Source organism: Penicillium psychrofluorescens (genome assembly GCF_964197705.1).
Source record: "Penicillium psychrofluorescens genome assembly, chromosome: 1".
Classification (NCBI taxonomy): Eukaryota; Fungi; Ascomycota; class Eurotiomycetes; order Eurotiales; family Aspergillaceae; genus Penicillium; species Penicillium psychrofluorescens.
In genome coordinates, this window is record NC_133439.1 from 1,677,001 (window position 1) to 1,693,736 (window position 16,736).

The 16,736-nt window shown below is 52.2% G+C and overlaps 7 protein-coding genes across 7 annotated transcripts; 3 read left to right on the forward strand and 4 right to left on the reverse strand.

The window, feature by feature from the left end:
• Positions 1-292: 292 nt before the first annotated feature.
• Positions 293-1,986, reverse strand: PFLUO_LOCUS623 (uncharacterized protein; the record flags this gene model as incomplete). Its single annotated transcript, XM_073783789.1, has 3 exons — positions 293-1,039; positions 1,103-1,795; positions 1,852-1,986. 3 exons carry the CDS (start codon positions 1,984-1,986, stop codon positions 293-295), a joined length of 1,575 nt encoding a protein of 524 aa, XP_073634720.1.
• A 612-nt stretch (positions 1,987-2,598) lies between these two features.
• PFLUO_LOCUS624 (uncharacterized protein) lies at positions 2,599-4,121 on the reverse strand (the record flags this gene model as incomplete). Its single annotated transcript, XM_073783800.1, has 7 exons — positions 2,599-3,019; positions 3,079-3,109; positions 3,160-3,227; positions 3,286-3,403; positions 3,460-3,644; positions 3,703-3,890; positions 3,948-4,121. The coding sequence occupies 7 exons, from the start codon at positions 4,119-4,121 to the stop codon at positions 2,599-2,601; spliced, it is 1,185 nt and encodes a 394-aa protein (XP_073634721.1).
• A 1,357-nt stretch (positions 4,122-5,478) lies between these two features.
• PFLUO_LOCUS625 (uncharacterized protein) lies at positions 5,479-6,823 on the forward strand (the record flags this gene model as incomplete). The annotated part of the gene is made up of 2 exons (XM_073783811.1): positions 5,479-6,330; positions 6,392-6,823. 2 exons carry the CDS (start codon positions 5,479-5,481, stop codon positions 6,821-6,823), a joined length of 1,284 nt encoding a protein of 427 aa, XP_073634722.1.
• Positions 6,824-7,189: 366 nt separating this feature from the next.
• Positions 7,190-8,130, forward strand: PFLUO_LOCUS626 (uncharacterized protein; the record flags this gene model as incomplete). Its single annotated transcript, XM_073783822.1, has 2 exons — positions 7,190-7,256; positions 7,307-8,130. The coding sequence occupies 2 exons, from the start codon at positions 7,190-7,192 to the stop codon at positions 8,128-8,130; spliced, it is 891 nt and encodes a 296-aa protein (XP_073634723.1).
• A 345-nt stretch (positions 8,131-8,475) lies between these two features.
• PFLUO_LOCUS627 (uncharacterized protein) lies at positions 8,476-10,429 on the forward strand (the record flags this gene model as incomplete). The annotated part of the gene is made up of 3 exons (XM_073783833.1): positions 8,476-8,735; positions 9,203-9,275; positions 9,323-10,429. The coding sequence occupies 3 exons, from the start codon at positions 8,476-8,478 to the stop codon at positions 10,427-10,429; spliced, it is 1,440 nt and encodes a 479-aa protein (XP_073634724.1).
• A 527-nt stretch (positions 10,430-10,956) lies between these two features.
• Positions 10,957-12,170, reverse strand: PFLUO_LOCUS628 (uncharacterized protein; the record flags this gene model as incomplete). The annotated part of the gene is made up of 4 exons (XM_073783844.1): positions 10,957-11,265; positions 11,342-11,463; positions 11,531-11,949; positions 12,016-12,170. 4 exons carry the CDS (start codon positions 12,168-12,170, stop codon positions 10,957-10,959), a joined length of 1,005 nt encoding a protein of 334 aa, XP_073634725.1.
• A 2,279-nt stretch (positions 12,171-14,449) lies between these two features.
• On the reverse strand, positions 14,450-16,719 carry PFLUO_LOCUS629 (uncharacterized protein; the record flags this gene model as incomplete). Its single annotated transcript, XM_073783855.1, has 2 exons — positions 14,450-14,597; positions 14,657-16,719. The coding sequence occupies 2 exons, from the start codon at positions 16,717-16,719 to the stop codon at positions 14,450-14,452; spliced, it is 2,211 nt and encodes a 736-aa protein (XP_073634726.1).
• Positions 16,720-16,736: the final 17 nt, after the last annotated feature.

The following is a 16,736-nucleotide window of genomic DNA, read 5'->3' on the forward strand; positions in this document are numbered from 1 at the left end:
CCGTGGCACATAGAGTAATACAATCAGAATCGAAGTATAAAAAGAGGGGTTTGAGGCATCATTAGTAAATCGATCCACATAGTTACATAAAGCTTCACGTAACAAGAACGTTGAAAATGAGACAGCTCAAATGGAAAAAGCAACTACTTATGTACCGCCACCCTCGAAGTTACACAAAAGCCATCAGAAATGAAATATAGAAGTGTTTTGTTATGTATTAAAAGTAAATAGATCTACATACATCAAGGCTCTAGCCACCGATGCGCTGAAAAGGACACAGCAAAAGCGTAAATCACGCCGACTCTGAGGCGGCGCCGGCACTGATCTTGGCACCGTCCTCCGTGACACCAATGGTGCTGCTCACGGATTTGGTCCACTCGCGAACCAAGTGTCCCTTGAGAATGATACCGGCCATGATGATATCAACGAAGAGAATGAAGAAAGCGCCCATGCCCCACATCCAGCCTTTACCAACAGCACCCTGCCACTGAGTCACAATGAAGACGGACATCAGACCGAAGGAGACCCGGTACGCATTCAGCGAAACCGATGCCTCGACGGGGTTGTGCAGGAAACACTCGATGATATAGTTGTAGCAGACGGGGAGGGCGAGCAGGGCACCAAACCAGATCAGGAACCCGCCCAGCGCCAGAACCATGTAGTGGAGGTGGTACTCCAGGCCGGCGCCGTAGATGCCCAGCCCGATGGGGAGGACGATGCTCGGCAGAATGGTGTTGGCCAGGCGGTACTCGGTGTGCCAGGTGCCGCCGCGGCGGCGGGCTAGCATGAGTGGGATCTTGTCGTTGAAGAAGTAGCCGTAGACCTGGGCGGCGATGATGCCGACCCAGGCGGTCATGGTGAAGAAGGCCATCTGCAGCGAGGAGAAGCCGTAGCCGCCGAATTCAACGGGGGGTTGGAGGTAGGTTGCTAGTGTGGAGGCTTGCATGATGGGAAGACCGAGGGCAATGAAGATGTATGTGCCTGTGAGAAGAGTGATGGGAGAGAATGTGATCTGGAACGGAATGATTGCGCGGCGGAGCTATAATAGGGACGTGGATTAGCTTTTGGTTTTCCTTCATTGCATAGGAGGTAGGTATCTTACCATTTCCTTGCCCTTGCCGGCAGGCTGAGTTTTCGTGCCGGGTAAGAAGGTGGCCACGCGCTTTGCAAACCAGCTCTTGGGAAGAGGAGCGCGGCTGGGCTTGGTGTCATCGCGAGAGTACGTGGTATCCTCAACGAAGAGGAGAACAGCGATGATGGCACCGCCGACGGGGCCGAGAGTCCACCAGAAGACATAGCTCCAGGGCTTTGTCTCAGCAATGAAGCCGCCGAGGGTACCACCACCCACAACCGCAAAGATGATCAAGACCTCAAAGACGGCAAATGCCTTGCCACGCTGGTGCAAAAAGAACATGTCCATAATATATCCACTGCCCAGAATGGCGGGAATACCACCGAAAAGACCGCAGATGAGACGCGAAATTGTGAACGGAATATAGTCATCCACACCGGTCATCTCGCCCGCCCAGATCTGGCAGGCAAAGATAGCCACCAGACTCCACAGAACGACGGCGCTGCGTCCGATGACCGCCACGAAGGGAATAAAAAAGAAGGGACCGGCAACCCAGCCTGCTAAGCCGGCTGCAACAGAGTTGAGCAGAGCCGCCTGTGTGCTGTGATATGCGGGAATTTGTTCAATAAACGTGAGCTGGTTGGAATTGGGCGACATCTGGGCTGCAAAGCCCGCCAGGCAGATGGAGATGAACACCGACAGCTTCCGGAACATCGACCAGTTCTGCAATCCCGTTAACATTCGCGAATTCTTCATCAATGGCTGCTTTTCTCTCTTACCAATGGATCCTCCGGATCATCGCTTGGTTGAGGAACGAGGACAATGCCATGGTCGTTCTTCTTCGAGGCCAGTGAGTCTGTCTCGGTCCTCACCTCCGGCGAGGACATCTTCACATCTCCGTCAGACATGCTCATCGTGAATAGCGCGTGGAGGCCACGTTAGAACCAGGGTATAATGCTAGAGAAAAAGGAAAAAGATCGGAAAAGAAAAAGAAAAGAAAAGCCAAAATAGATAAGGAAAGTGGGTGGGATCGGGATGGAACTGGAACAAAATGCCGGCAGGATCTTGTCTAACTGCAAGACATTTCTCGCATGGGGTCGAGCAAGGCCCAATGAGTCCAGAGGAATACAGCTCGGGGCTAGACAGATGTAACACTTAGCCCGAGGCATGGATAACAAAGTCTGTGCTTAGCGCCTTCAGACTATGATTCGCTCGCAATATCTTAGGTCTAATGCTAGTTTTTGTCCGGTCGCGAACTAAGTTGTTCGCGACCCCTGGATTGGAAGTCGGTGGATTGCCTTGGCAAATCTAGTCGAGATGCCCTAGTAATCTGTGGCGTTCCATGGGTCCTGGCGGAGTATTTCCATTACCACTTGGCACTTCCCCCTCACTTGTAGATACAAATTCGGAGGGAGAAACCGAACAAACTCTTGCTAGTGGAAATTTAAATTCTAGACGAGCATAGGATATTCCAACGACCTTAACTCCCCGTTTTTACGATTAAGCCATAAGTTACAGTACAGTTTTCATACTTGCCCATGTCCCTCCATGCGTGGACTGTGTGGCGAAGCTGCCCTTCGGATCTCGTTGGTCTGTGGTGGTTCGAGGGGCCAATTGGTGGGTGTTGGCGGCTCGTCCGATCCATGCCCGCGGGTTGTAACCACTTCCACCGACATGGTCTTCATGATACCATTGTCGTCCCCAGCGGCCCACAGGTGAGATTGGCTATCCCCGTCCGACTCCTTTCCTCGGTCGTCTACGGTATCCAACATGCTATCGATCATTCCGTGGCGGGAACTCCGGCCGGTGCGCATTGAATGGAGGGGTAAGGATTGGGAGATTTGGCGCGATTTGGACCGGGAGTATTCGGTCGACATGGAATTGTGGCCGATCAGCGGACGGACGGACGGCGCAGCTGCAGCAATGACACCCAACGTGGCTTCCAGTCTAGATGGAATTGAATTAGTATTGAATCCTGAAGCGAGAATCTTGCGTTGGTCACTTACACTGCCCATTTGAAAAGATCGACAAGATCCCCTAGATGGAAAGTTAGCGTTTGTTGATCCTGTAGGGCTTGTATCACATACAAGTCGGGTCGTGGGTTGCCGTCAAACTGGGAACCAGTGCGGTGCGGACAATAGCAAATGCGCCGCTCCTACAAAATTGTTCGGTCAGTACTGTTCAGAGATCGTTCTCAAAGACGGGTGACATACGCAAATCCCAATGCCATAATGCCGCAGATACCAACTTTGACTCGGCGGGCGAGTTTGATATTCCACAGGAAGATGATCGGTAAAAGCGAGAGAATAAAATCGGTCGCGGCAGCGATTGCTGAAAGTATATCGTCAGCTCATAGCACTTGGATCCGGCGAACAAAACAAGCATACATCCTTGGGCAATTCCGGTGCCATTGATCACAGAATCGGACCAGCAAGTCCCCTTAATACCCTTGTTCCAGTTGTACTCCACCGGTGTACATTGTGGGAAGATAATGGCGGCGTCAAGGGCACTGGTAATGGAATTGAATGCGATGAAGCACCAAAAGAAGATTTTCCACTTCTTGCTCGTGAGACTAGATAAATCCTTTTGTTAGTTGATGATGGATAGCGAGGCTCAGAGGAAACCCCCACAAAAGTCGTTTCAAGAACAGACTAATCGAGATCTTCAGGAAGACCGTCGAGAAGATCAGAAAGAACTCGGAGATGCGCAAAAGCTTGACGCAGTAGGCCGCACGAACAGGGTCGAGGGACAAGAAATGCCGCCCGAGGCCATACTTGGTTGATGCGATGACCAGGCCCATCACCACAATCGCACAGAACTAGTGCGGGATCTCGTCAGATACAGAGTGGGATGGGACTAGGAGGGGCACACTCACTAGTGCGAGGACGTTGAACACATCATCCCATCCGAACATTCGTATCATAAATCGGCGCACATAAAGTCGTAGGCCAGTGAGGATGAACGCAACTGCCGTGGTGAGAATAGTCGGGACCAAGACATCAATGGCCCGAGAGTCATGGTTCTCGGCCAGAGACGAAGCGGACGACATTGGAGCGGGTGTGGGCGACTATGCCGGTGTATAGTGTTGTTGGGTCGTCGGGAGGACAGTTCTACATGTCTTCACGAGAAGACTGTGAGGGCCAACAAAGGAACAAATCTGATCAAGGGATCGGCTGCACTGATATGGGTTTCTCTCAAATCCAATTGACAGGGAGCCGGGCAAACTGTAAAGTCTGATCTCAGGTACAAGATCGGTACCATACGCAATACTTGGCTTCTAGTGGATCCTTCCTGCTCCTTCGCGCGACTATGGACCCGTGGATCATGGCTGCATAATATTATCCACTCCTGATCGTTACCGATCGATCGAGAACCAGTCGATGCAGTACTAGTCCCTGTAACATCGGGATCATGTTACCTTTCAGCTGAGAACCGATGCACTCCGCTGATTTGTATTAGTCCAGGCTTGTTCTAGCTCCTTCTCCGATTGGAGTGTTTCGGTTGAGCTCGCAATGTACGCTCGGTGAGAGGCCCGTAGTATTTTCTGTCTGTATCTCCTTTTGGACTAACCTTTACCGAGCTGCAGGCCGGGCCGCCCTGCTTGCAGGCGTTCCAGGGCAGAGAGCCAGTTTGGGGCCGGGCGGGATTATTTTCCCAATGGCTTGACTATTCTTAGTTTGGGGCCTTCGACCATGGAAATCCACTCCTCATGACAAATTGCGCTACGATGTCATGATCTACATTTGCCAGAGGAATATCGTCGGGGGATCCTCTGAGCACTCGAAGATCTATCAACCAAGGGCTGCTAGGGGTTCCCAGCCACTCCACCCAAGGAGTGGGGTGAGGTGTCACTTTTGCATCTAGGTATGTCCCTGTACAGTGGCCATCAAATCGACCGGAAATGCTACTTTCCGATAATAAGAATTCACGCACGGTCGTGGATCATCAAAAGCCTATGTTGGTTAGTCAAACAATAATTTGCATTGTAAGAGATAAAGCTGATACGTCCAGGGGGTACAATCCTTCTCGAACGGTGGGTGGCCAATCAAAAATCCTTATCGATATTAGACTGGGCGTCGGCGCTATCGATGTCTATCCGGCGCCGGACCCAATATGGACAAACTCGGCTCCCTTGGATCGGAACCGGAGCTAATTTATCAATTTAAGCGCATAGTGGCCCCTCGGTTGCCCCGTCTGGACCCCAAGGGTACTTGCCCCCGAGACACTTACATAACTGTATGGTAGCTAACTAACTATTATCAATGATTTTTTCCGGGTTCGGTTCCGATTAAACCAAGCTAGGAAAGAGCATTGTTCTCCACCAGGTCGGTCTCTCCTCATTCCTCATCACTGCAATCCTGCCCACCCCCACTTTGTGTCTTGGTCAACCTTCGATCAAATTAACAATGGGCAGCGCATCATCCAACAAGGACTTCACCGTCACCATTGTTGGTGGCGGGATCGGTGGCCTCACTCTTGCGGCTGGTCTTCTTCGCCGCAATGTCCCTGTTCGAATCTTCGAGGCGGCCTCGGCTTTCACTGAGATCGGGCTGGGGCTTTCCATTGGCCCCGCGGCTCACCGTGCCATGCCGCTTATCGACCCCCAAATCCGAGAGATCTATGACTCGCTGGTCACCACACATGCCGATAGCCCTGGCTATGAGAGCTATGCGCAAACATGGTTTGAAGTTGTCTGGGCGAGTGGCGTCCACGAGGGCGATTTATTGATGAACCTAAAAGCTCTCCCGTCCGGGCAAACAACGCTCCGTCGTGCAAATTTCCTGGAGGCCCTGGTCAATTTGATTCCGCCGGAGATTGTACAGTTTGGCAAGCGACTAGAGAAGCTGGAGGAGACGGCCGACGGCGTAAATCTACTTTTCCATGATGGCACTACAGCTGTCGCAGATGTGGTTGTCGGGTGCGATGGAATCAAGTCCAAGGTGAAAGAGTCCATGCTGCCCGAAGAGTCGAAAGACAAACAACCCCAATATAGTGGCATGTACGGCTACCGCGCTGTCTTCGAGATGGATGAAATGGTGCAAGCTGTCGGCGATCAACGCGCCAGGGTGGCTACCATGTACATTGGGGACGGTGCTTATGGAATCTCGTATCCGATCATGCGGGCCCAAAAAGTCAATGTCGGACTATATATTCTCAAGGACGCATGGGACTGCGATACTTGGGTACGACCGGCCAAGAAGGAAGACATGCTGCGAGATGCCAGTAAAATGGGCAGATACTGGAAATCGCTAGTCGAGGTAGGACACCACTTTCCGGTTTTGGAACAAGGGCTAACTTAAATTTTTTTTTTTTTTTTAGCACATGCCCGATCCTTCCCAATGGGCCGTCTTCGAGCATCCTGCCCTCTCGACGTATTCGCAATCTCGAGTCGCCATCCTCGGAGACGCCGCGCACGCCTCTACACCCCACCAAGGCGCTGGAGCTGGGCAGGCGATTGAAGATGCGCTTGTACTTGCCGAGCTTTTTGGTGATTCCCGAGTGAGATCGGTCAGTGATGTCAAGGCGGCATTCAAAGCATACGATGAAGTCAGACGGCCTCGAAGTCAACGCGTGGTCACTAGTAGCAAGGAGGCTGCATATCTCCTTTGCTTGTGTCTGGACGGAGTTGGGGACGATGCGGAGAAACTGAAGGAAACATTCCAAAAGCGACTACGATGGCTTTGGGACCTGGATGTACAGGCCCATGCGGATGAAGCAAAACAGAAAATGGCCGAACATATGCGAGCATAATATGTATCATGCTGCAGGTCTGCAGGAACCCTGACAGGTGTGTTGCATTTCCGAGCATTTTGCCTCGGTCTATATAGACTCATAGCGATATTCATTTCTTTTTGCCACTACAAAGACGTTTAGATTCATCTCTAATCTGTCTACCACCTCTCAATGCGGGGAAATCCTGCGATTCTTCTTCCGAAATGTCTCTACAGTGTTCAGCCCGAGTTAGGCTGACCAAAGATCTGCCCAAGTGGGGTAGGACCGCCAACAAAAGGATGCAACCTGCGCTTTCCAGTGACTTTCAGGCATCCAAATATTCACTCAATAAAAGCACGCCGGGTACTCGGAATTCTATTCATTTGTGTGACCCAGAAACTTGCCATGGCAAACATCCAAATCTCCGATGAAGCTCTGAAGGGCCTCCAAGATAAAGTGATTCTCATCACGGGTAGGTCAGCAGTATTCTGCGAATAGGTTGATTTAACACACTCGTCCCAGGTGGCTCTTCCGGTATTGGCAGGGCTACTGCAGAGCTATGTCTCCAACTCGGCGCTAAGGTGATCATTGGCGATGTCAACTCGCCACTGCCCGAGTTCCCGGAATCGGAAAGCCTACGGTTCTTCAAGGTTGATGTTTCAAACTGGGAAAGCGTGCGCAGCCTGTTTGTTCAAGCTCAAGCGTGCTTTAACCGGATCGACCATGTATTCGTCAACGCCGGGGTTGGTCCCACGACGGACTTCTTGGATGAAACCCTGGATGAGTCGGGCCAGCTGGCTGCCCCCAACATGCGGACCATGAATGTCAATCTCACGGGTGCTATATACACGCTCCGACTTGCTGTCCACTTCTTTAGAAAGGAAAAGGATACCGCGGCAGCGAAAAGCATCGTCCTCACGGCGTCGGCCTCGTCTTTTCAGAACTTCAGTGCCGCCGACTATGGAACAGCCAAGCACGGTATATTGGGCGTCCTGCGCTGTGTCGGGGGCCAGATTGGTTCCAATATTCGGGTGAATGCTGTCGCACCATCCTGGACCGCGACTGGGATGGTACCCGCCGAGGCTATCCGGTCCATGGGGGTGCCAGTTCAGGAGCCGGAGGCTGTAGCTCGGAGCGTCGTATTGCTCTTCACGGATCAGCAACGACACGGAGAGGTTATCTATAGCTGGGAAGGCAATTTCAGGGAGATCAACAAGGTAAAAGGTGGGCTACTTGACAGTGCACTGAGCCTCCTTGGGAGCAATGTCACTGAAGATCAAGTGATAATAAAACTGAGAGCGGCGGCAGCCGCAACGGAAGCAGCAGCGGAAGCAGGACAATCCTAAGACAGATATTTAATTCCGATCCTAACATCTTGCTGCGTGGATAGCTATGGCAGAGTGCACTCCTCCTCTTCCGATTTGCTATCCGAGAATCTCTTTTGTCTTATTTGCTCATAAATGCTGCGCGTTAAATAATTTGTAGCCAATGCAAACATAATGCGTGATATTGGCCTCGTCCAGTTTATAAAACCACCTCCGCCTAGATGTTTTGCCTGGGGTCTTGGCCTACCCTCGGTTCTCCGCATCTTCATTGTTGATCCTTGTCATAAGGCCCCCTCCCTTCAACATTTATGAAAGAACACAAAACCATCATCTTGCTACCAAGCTTACGGCATCTAGCAAATCACCATGGCTGGCTTTCGGCTTCAGTACCCGGACAACCGTGAATTAACGGGAGGCGATTTGCTTGCCCAGTCACTCAAACATATAGGCGTGGAGGTTGCTTTTGGTCTTCATGGCGGCCATCTTGACTCTTTCTTTATGGGCTGCGAGTCCATGGGTATCCGCCTCGTGGACACTAGGCATGAAACTGCCGCTGTCCAGGCCGCCGAAGGATACTCCCGAATCAGTAACAAGCTGGGAGTGTGCTTTGTGACTGCTAACAGTGGGTGAGTGTATTCCCTTAATTCTTCTAGGCAGTCATTTAACGAATGAGCAGCTTTTCCAACGGGCTGGCTGGTCTTGCTACAGCCTATGGTGATCGGAGTCCCATCCTCTGCATTACTTCCTCGCCACCAACTCGAGACATGAGACACCGAGAATAATTCACTGCAGGGCTCTATCGACCAAGTCGTTGCGGCCCAACCGATCACAAAATTTGCACATCGGGTTGTAACTCCAGAAGAGTGTCCGAGAATTCTGTCGCATGCCGTTCGAGTCGCGCAATCGGGACCTCCTGGTAGGTGACATCGTTACTCTACTATTTCCTCTATTAATCTAGCTTTGCTCTAGGCCCCGTCTTGCTTGACTTTCCCATTGATATACTATTCTCACCTATACATCCCAAGCTCATATCTTGGGGGTCAATCGCTTCGCCCCCCTCGTTTCCTCCTTGGCCTCATGCAGACGCAGTCAGCGCGGTTGCTCAACTGCTTGCTCGTGCCAAACGACCCGTAATTATTACTGGAACTGGCACCAAATCTCCTTCGGTACGACCGCTTTTCTCTGGGCTCATTTCTTTACTTATAAATTCCAGGCACGGAAAAATCTGGTGCAGCTTGCTGAGACATGCGTCGTGCCCATATTTAACACCTCCAAGTTCGCATTGTTCACCGAGAAGTCTCCCATGCTATCTCGAGGCACAGCCGGAGAACTGGCTAAGCTGCCACTTCTCGGTCTCCCTCGACCAGATCTTATTCTTCTTCTTGGTGCACGCACAGGCATGTTTCTCGGTGGCCGGGGTGGTGCTATCATTCCGCCCCTAGACTGTGCATTGGTTCAAGTGGACTGCGACGGAGGAGAAATTGGCCGCACACTTCCAGTTGATCTAGGAATTGTTTCCGATGCGGATGCCTTTGTGACAGCGATGAAGCTGAAGGTCTCAAGCGCCCGTCAAAGTGCAAGTGCAGTAGACAAGCAATGGGTTCAAACCGTACTTGGTCTAGCGACTCTGGCACTTCCTTACGAAAAGGAGCCCAAGACTTCGGCCTCTGGGCTTCTCCATCCGTACCATGCAGTGAAACATGTCTTCTCCGCTGTTGAGCCGGGGAGCATTGTGGTTCTGGACGGGGGCGAGGCTGGGGCCTGGGCCGCCAATCTCGCCATGCACTGCCAGCCCAGCGCTATGATGACAGCAACTGGCTATCTAGGCTTTCTGGGTACTGGCTTCGGTTACTCATTAGGCTGTGCCGTTGCAGCTCCTGATCGAAAAGTCGTCAATATCCAGGGAGACGGGTCTGCAGGTTTTCACTTGATGGAGCTGGACACCTACAAAAGACTCAATCTCAACATCATGACCGTCATCGTGAACAACTCCAGCTGGGGAATGAGTTCCAATGGACAGGATCTAGTCTATGGAACCAAGAACCCAGCAAGGCCCATTAGCTCACTGAGCTCTAGAACCGAGTACGATGTCGTTGCCAAGGGGTTACAGAATGCCGCTGCGAAAGTCTCGAGTCTATCTGACATCCAGAGCACTGTTAGCAGCTTTCAAGCTATGAACGGACCAAGCTGTATCAATCTCATTGTGGATCGAAAGCCGGTTCATCCTGTTACTACCGCGATGGTTGGAATGACGGAGGATCCTGATTTGATCGTGGTTCCATATTACGATAATCTTCCTCGGACACGCTACAAGCTTTAGGATCGGTATTTAGTTGCCCATGGATTAGTTTTAATTACGCCGAAGAATGTCAAAGGGAGAAGATCGGAGACTTATAGGAAGGGTCCAGGGCAGTTCGCACGCAGGAGTTGGTTATGACCACAGATACCTAGTTAATCCAGTGATGATTCCATGGGGTGACAGTTGAAGCAAAAGGTTGATCGTATTGGATATATGAAAAACAATTCGAGAAATATATCGAGAATACAATGGTTCGTTTGGTAGCTTCGGTGATCCCTTGGACTTGATACTATCCACCCATGAATATACTGGGCAGTTATATCCCAGATATCAAGTAACTTTATATCAGAACGACATTCCTCAAGACTCACATAGTACAATTCAAGAAATGGGTATTGACATTAAGTACACATAAGACACACAGCCAGATGTCATGCAACAAAAACCAAAATCCTCAAACAACCCCATCATGTGCACACTCCCAACACAAAAACATACAAATCGAGATATCCTAGACACAAACCAAACCATCCCAATCACTACCTGCTCTACGTGCTCGAGTGCAGCCCAAGCGCCGCACCAACATTCAACTCGACCGTCAACTTATTCGCCGCCAGCGCTGCGGTGAAATAAGGCAGGTTCTGACCGTTATAGACGCTCGAGTTCCCCGTGATATCAAAGGGAATGATCCCACTCCCGTACTTCTTGGTATCACTCTCTAGCAACTTGAAGATGGCAGCGTCGTTGACTTTCGAGGTCATGGGGACGGAATTGTTGCCTGGTTTCAGGACGAGGTTCTTCAGGTAGGACTGGCCCATTGGTTGACCGGCGACGGAGAGGTCGAGGGTTAGGTTGCCCTGTCATTTGAGTGAGTATTGCTGCATATTATATAGAGACAGAGAATTGACTCCAGGAAAGGAAGGGGGGACATACCATCGCGATAGTCATGACAGACGGATTGGGAATCAGCACCGTTCCATTCATATTAGTTCCATCAGGTTGCGTGCCCAAGATACTGAACTCGGTGACGTTGAAGCCCTTGAGCTTATTCAATCCTATATCAATTCGTCAGCTCCACGCCATTCCATTCCCCGCTGCATAGCAAATAAACACAAGACTCACCCTTCATAGTAACAGTCTTGTTATACGTAATCGTTGTCTTCGGCAACGCACCCTCCTGCAAAACAGGCTTGCCATAGATATTCAGCCCAACCTCCTCATTCAACATAACCGCCTTCGCATAATCGCCAAATGCAGTGGTATCGGTCAGGCTCAACGTCTGCGAAATATCAATCGCAGCCCCGTTTTTCGATTGCACCGCTGGTACCTGCACAGAGGCGAAGGGAGCCGCCGCGCCGAGGAGGGAGACGCTAGCGCTGAAAGCGAAGATCTGCGGATGGAACGTGCTGTGCGAGCCGAGGACCTGTGTTTGGGCGAGGTGGATGGAGTCGGGTGTGGGATCGCTGATGTCCATGCGCGTGATTTTCAGGGTGGATTCGTTGACGTCCGTCTGGGCGATTTTGGGGTAGGCGACGTAGACGCTGTGTGGAGGTTAATATTCATCCACTGTGAAGTGAGGCTTTGGATGCTTTGGGATTCAAACTTACACGGGCAATAGGACAACCAGCAGCACGATGATGATGACAATCAGATGCACCCACCACCACCTCTTGTAATGAGTTTTAGCTCGCGAGCCAAAGCTGCGCTTTGTTGGCGCGGCGGACACGTCGCGAGCCTCGACTGAGGCGTTCTTGGTGGACATGCTGTCAAGCTTTCCCTCGATTATGCTTTGAACCTGCCTGTAATGAAAGGCCTGGTCAGCTTAAAGATATAAGCACAAAGGCGGAGAACGGGTTAGTGAAGCACTCTGTACCTACCTGTCCGACAGTAAACTGCAACAATAATACGAGAAGAGAGAAAGAGGAACCCGTCCGTCCTACGGCAAAGAGATGAAGGAATGAACAGTGAATACAAACGAGCGACAGAAAGGAAGCAGACACGAAATCCGGGGACTGAGTCAGGTCCAAGGAGGGAGGGTTGCATTTAGATTTAATAAAATAAACGTGGAAAATGACATTTACGCCCGATCCTTTTTACTTTTTTAGTTTTTGCTATGACAAGCAGGCAGTGGCGGTCTTAGTGACTGACTCCTCCTGTCTGGACGGTTCCAGCTTAGGGCCAACCAGTCCGGACATGAATTCCAAGTTCCAGAGAAGAACCAGTGTCACATGTCATGCAGAACCGCCAAAAAATAAGCGACAGGTTGCATATATTATTGTGGCTGAATGTACCTTTTTCGCCAAAAGGAAAGGAGTGGGTGGGTGGGGGGGAAGGGAGGGAGCACAAGTATGTAGTAGTCCGGAGTGATGAACTAACTGAGTCTAGGTCAGGACCCTTTTTCCTTCTTTGCGGGGGAAACAAAAGAGAACTGACAGCGACTAATCACTACGTACTAATAATAATCCATCCGCAAAGGCCGATCATCTGCACCGAAAAAGTATTTAGTGTTTCAGATTAAGTGAGAAATCCCGCGATCCCCCCATCGTTCGATTGTCGAGTGAGCCTGTCTGTCTGCCTGCGCAAGCACGAGCACAAGCGGAAATACTCGACCAGCCGAGGCACAGTATCCTCAACGCTGAGACAGAAATGCATAATCTGAAGCTGACACTGCTATCCTGAAAGATTCAACTACAGACTAGACCGGATGCAGGTCTTTGAGCAATAAACAGCGGGGCGTGGTCGCCGTCCTACCTACCCTTTTTATCTGGCGGTTCTTGCCTGGTGCAGCGTGCTGTGTAACCTTTGCCAACTCACTCGGTCAGTAGGAACTCAGTCAAGGGGTGTTTCCGCTAGCTACTACAGCACATACTGTTCCACCGGCCACCCAAGTTATCCGTTGGTCGCCTAGCACCTACTGTGTAGTATCCTATTGGCCGAACCACGGTGAAACTAGTCGCAGAAAGAGGCGCTGGCCAAGGCCGGACACGACGAGACGATTAATTCTGCGGATCCCGCGCCCAGCCGCACACTACTAGGAGTCGGAAAGGGGGAGAAGCGAATCTCCTAACAAGTGTACCATGCCCCGTGGAGGACCGACCCAGGTTGGTGGCGCACTCCAAACCGCCCGTAGGAGTGGATCTAGAACATCTTGGGCCAATTCTCCGGGGTTGAGACAGACATGGAGTTTATTCCGATCCGGCACTAGACACGAGTCCAGAAAAACCAAGGGCGATATGTCCGGACCCGGTCAGACAAAAAAGGTACACAGGAAGAGGAAATAATATATTAGGCGACCTTCAACGCCTTTCTTTCTTCCCTGCTTCCATCCACCCTTCCATCCTCGTCCGCTCTTCCCTCCATTAGATCCAAGGGGAATTACACATTAGTTGGGAGACGGCAATAGTGCGTATCATCACCACTAACTTGTAGTACAGAGGCGAAAAGAACAAAAAGGTCAACACGAATACAAACAAACACACCGTCGAATTTCTGTCATGAGTTCATCGCGAAAACTAATCGCGTGCATGCGTCGCTTAGCGGGTAAGCGATTGGCCGAAATATTGGTATAAGTAACAGGCAGGGGAGTTGGAAGAAAATGTCCAGAAGGTAAAAACGAACAAGGAACAATTAGGGACGGTTAAAGAAGACCACGGGAAATAATGCGGGTCGGTCAATGGGACTGACTGACTGCCTCGCAAAGAGTGTAACCAGAAAATGTGAAACGAAGAGAAAATGAAAAAGGGTATCCACGAAGAAGAAGAAAAGCATTATGCGCGTCGACGCAGATGGACGGGTGGGTGGTCGTCCAACATGCTCGAAAAGAAGCTGCCCAGGCGGCTTGAACAAAAAAAGGATAAGTGATGAGTGAAGAGGGAAAATATGCAAAGAAAGCCATAATGTCCTGGCTGGGATATGGCCAGAAGCAAAGAAAAGTTCGGCTCAGAACGCTGCAAACAAAGTCGCGTCGTGGTTCCAACGAAATGCTGATCGACGATGGGTGGTGGGTGGATGAGGGGAATTGAAATACAGCTCAACTCAAGTCTATGCCTCGGGCACAGTTGACTTCTTCCGCTGGAAGATGCTGCGAGTCCGCGATTTACTCCGCGGCTTATTCTTCTCCTCGTTGGCGTGACGCCCACGGGAACGGGTGTTGGGCTCTTCGTTGCCCATATATTTGTCCTTGTAGATCCTGCAGACACGTCATGAGCTTCCGGGATAGCAACACACAAGAAAAGTAAATCAACGTACCAGCTGTTTCCAACCATGTTCATACCCTTGGTCTCGGCCTGCCGATAGTACCTTGCGGCCTTTTTCAGGTCCTTCTTGCATCCGACACCGTCTGCGTAACAGAAGCCTGCCTCCGCCATGGCGTCAGCATCACCCCATTGCGAGGCAATCTCGAAGCATCGCAAAGCCAACGCTTTGTCCTGCTCGATACCCCACCCGTTCAGGTGGCTAACGCCCAACTCGTAGATACTCAATGCGAACTGCGCCCGGTACGCCTTCTGCAACTGCTTTGCGTGGCCCGCGCCCGGCGCATCGGGGTTTTCCAGCATCTCCAATCCCACCGAGTCCACCGCCTTGCGTAACCAGCGCACGCCCTCGGTCTGGTTGGGGCGCATGCCCCATCCATGACGGAGAGCAAGTGCATATAGTAGCATGCCCGTGGGGTGGTTTTGCTTTGCGGCAATCCGCAGGTGATACGTGGACTCGTTCAACGAGCCCTTCTCGTGACATTCGATCCCCTTGGCGACATGGTCATCCGCCGAGAGGGCAACAACCGACGACTGAGTGGTGCGAGCGGTTTGAGGGCGCACCGTGCTAGCCGAGCCTACCGACGAAGCGGTCTCATCCTTGTCGTTACTCTGTTGCGGTTGCGGGTTAGACCTAGAAGTCTCCGCGGAGGGACGGGGTGGGTCCGCAGCCGGAACAGGAGCAGGAGTAGGAGCAGGCACAGTTCGCTGGGGTGCAACTCGTTGAGGCACGGTAGCGGGTACCTCGTGCATTGAGTGAGCCTTGGGCGACTCCGCGAATGGAGGGCCCGGGGAAGAAGACGGGGTGCGAGCCCGCATGGGCTCTTCGGAGTGACGGGGAGGCGGCGAGTTCTCAAATAGTGGCTCCTGCCACTCGAAATGCGGTGTTTGGAGTCCCGCGAAGACCACCGAGTTTCTCGAGACCATTCGCCCCCGGGGAAGCGAATATTTGGAATAGGTATACGAGGCCGCAGCGGAACTCGGGTCCTGTTCGGCCAGCTGGTCTCTGGCAATGTCTTCGGTAGCCAGAGGCACAGAGATCGGAGTCGGTTTGCTGGGACGGTGCATGTGGTTTGCCTGAGGTGCTGAGGTAGGCTCGGGAGCAATCGGGCCCGACAAGTTGATGCTCGACCGGCTCAGCGGGCGGGAGAAATTGAACGAGGGCCGCGGCAGGTGATTGGGGCCGGTGGTGGAGGTCTCTGAGCTCAGCGACGGTGAGCGAGGGTGCGGCCGCGTGGGGAATGTTGACATGGGCGAGTACGGCATCGACGCAGTGCTTCCAGACGAAAGCTTTCGCGGTTTGGAGAAGGTCGATCCGGCATTGGAGCTGCTGTAGTCGTCATCGGAGCTCTCATGCGTCACCCGGGCACTACTCGAGGGTCTTGAGTACGGCGACGCGGGGGGTGGTGCCAGTGTCCGTGGAATATGAAGCCTTGACTGTGTAGAGTCCGTCGAGGGCTGCCGCAACGGATACGCCATACCCACTGGAGCAACCTCCTGTCCTTCCGTCAGCGACAGGTCCTCTTCTGGAGACTCCGCGCGCGGCATGGCATAGTCTTCCATAGCCCCACGAAGCATCGTCGTACGGGGCGTGGCATCGTTGTCGCGATAACTATCACGGTAGCTGTCCCGATAGCTGGCATCGGTATAGCCCGCCTCGGAGTCGGCATGAGAGACCGAACTAAACCGGGGATGTTCCGACACGGGGCGGTACTTGGGCTCCTCGAGCTCCGGCAGGCCCTTCTGGGTCGGCTGGCGAGTGAGGCCATCACCGCGAGACGAATCATTCGACGAGGGCGATCGAAAAAAGCCCGGTCGGGGTTGTGACAGCGATCGCGCCACGCTGGAGGGCGGCAGTCGGCTCATGCGCCGGTCCTTTTGGCGCGACTCATCGAGCTGTTTGGCGAGAAATCGACCCTGGGCGGCGAGCGCGTCAAGCGGCGACAGCGCCGGAGGGACAGCGCCGGCAAAATGTTCCATTCGAGGGGAGGGCATGCCGTTGCGCAAGGCATCGTGAGAGTTGGAGCGATAGTCGCTCATATTTTCTCGCGACGCCATTCTGGCGAAGGGGGCAG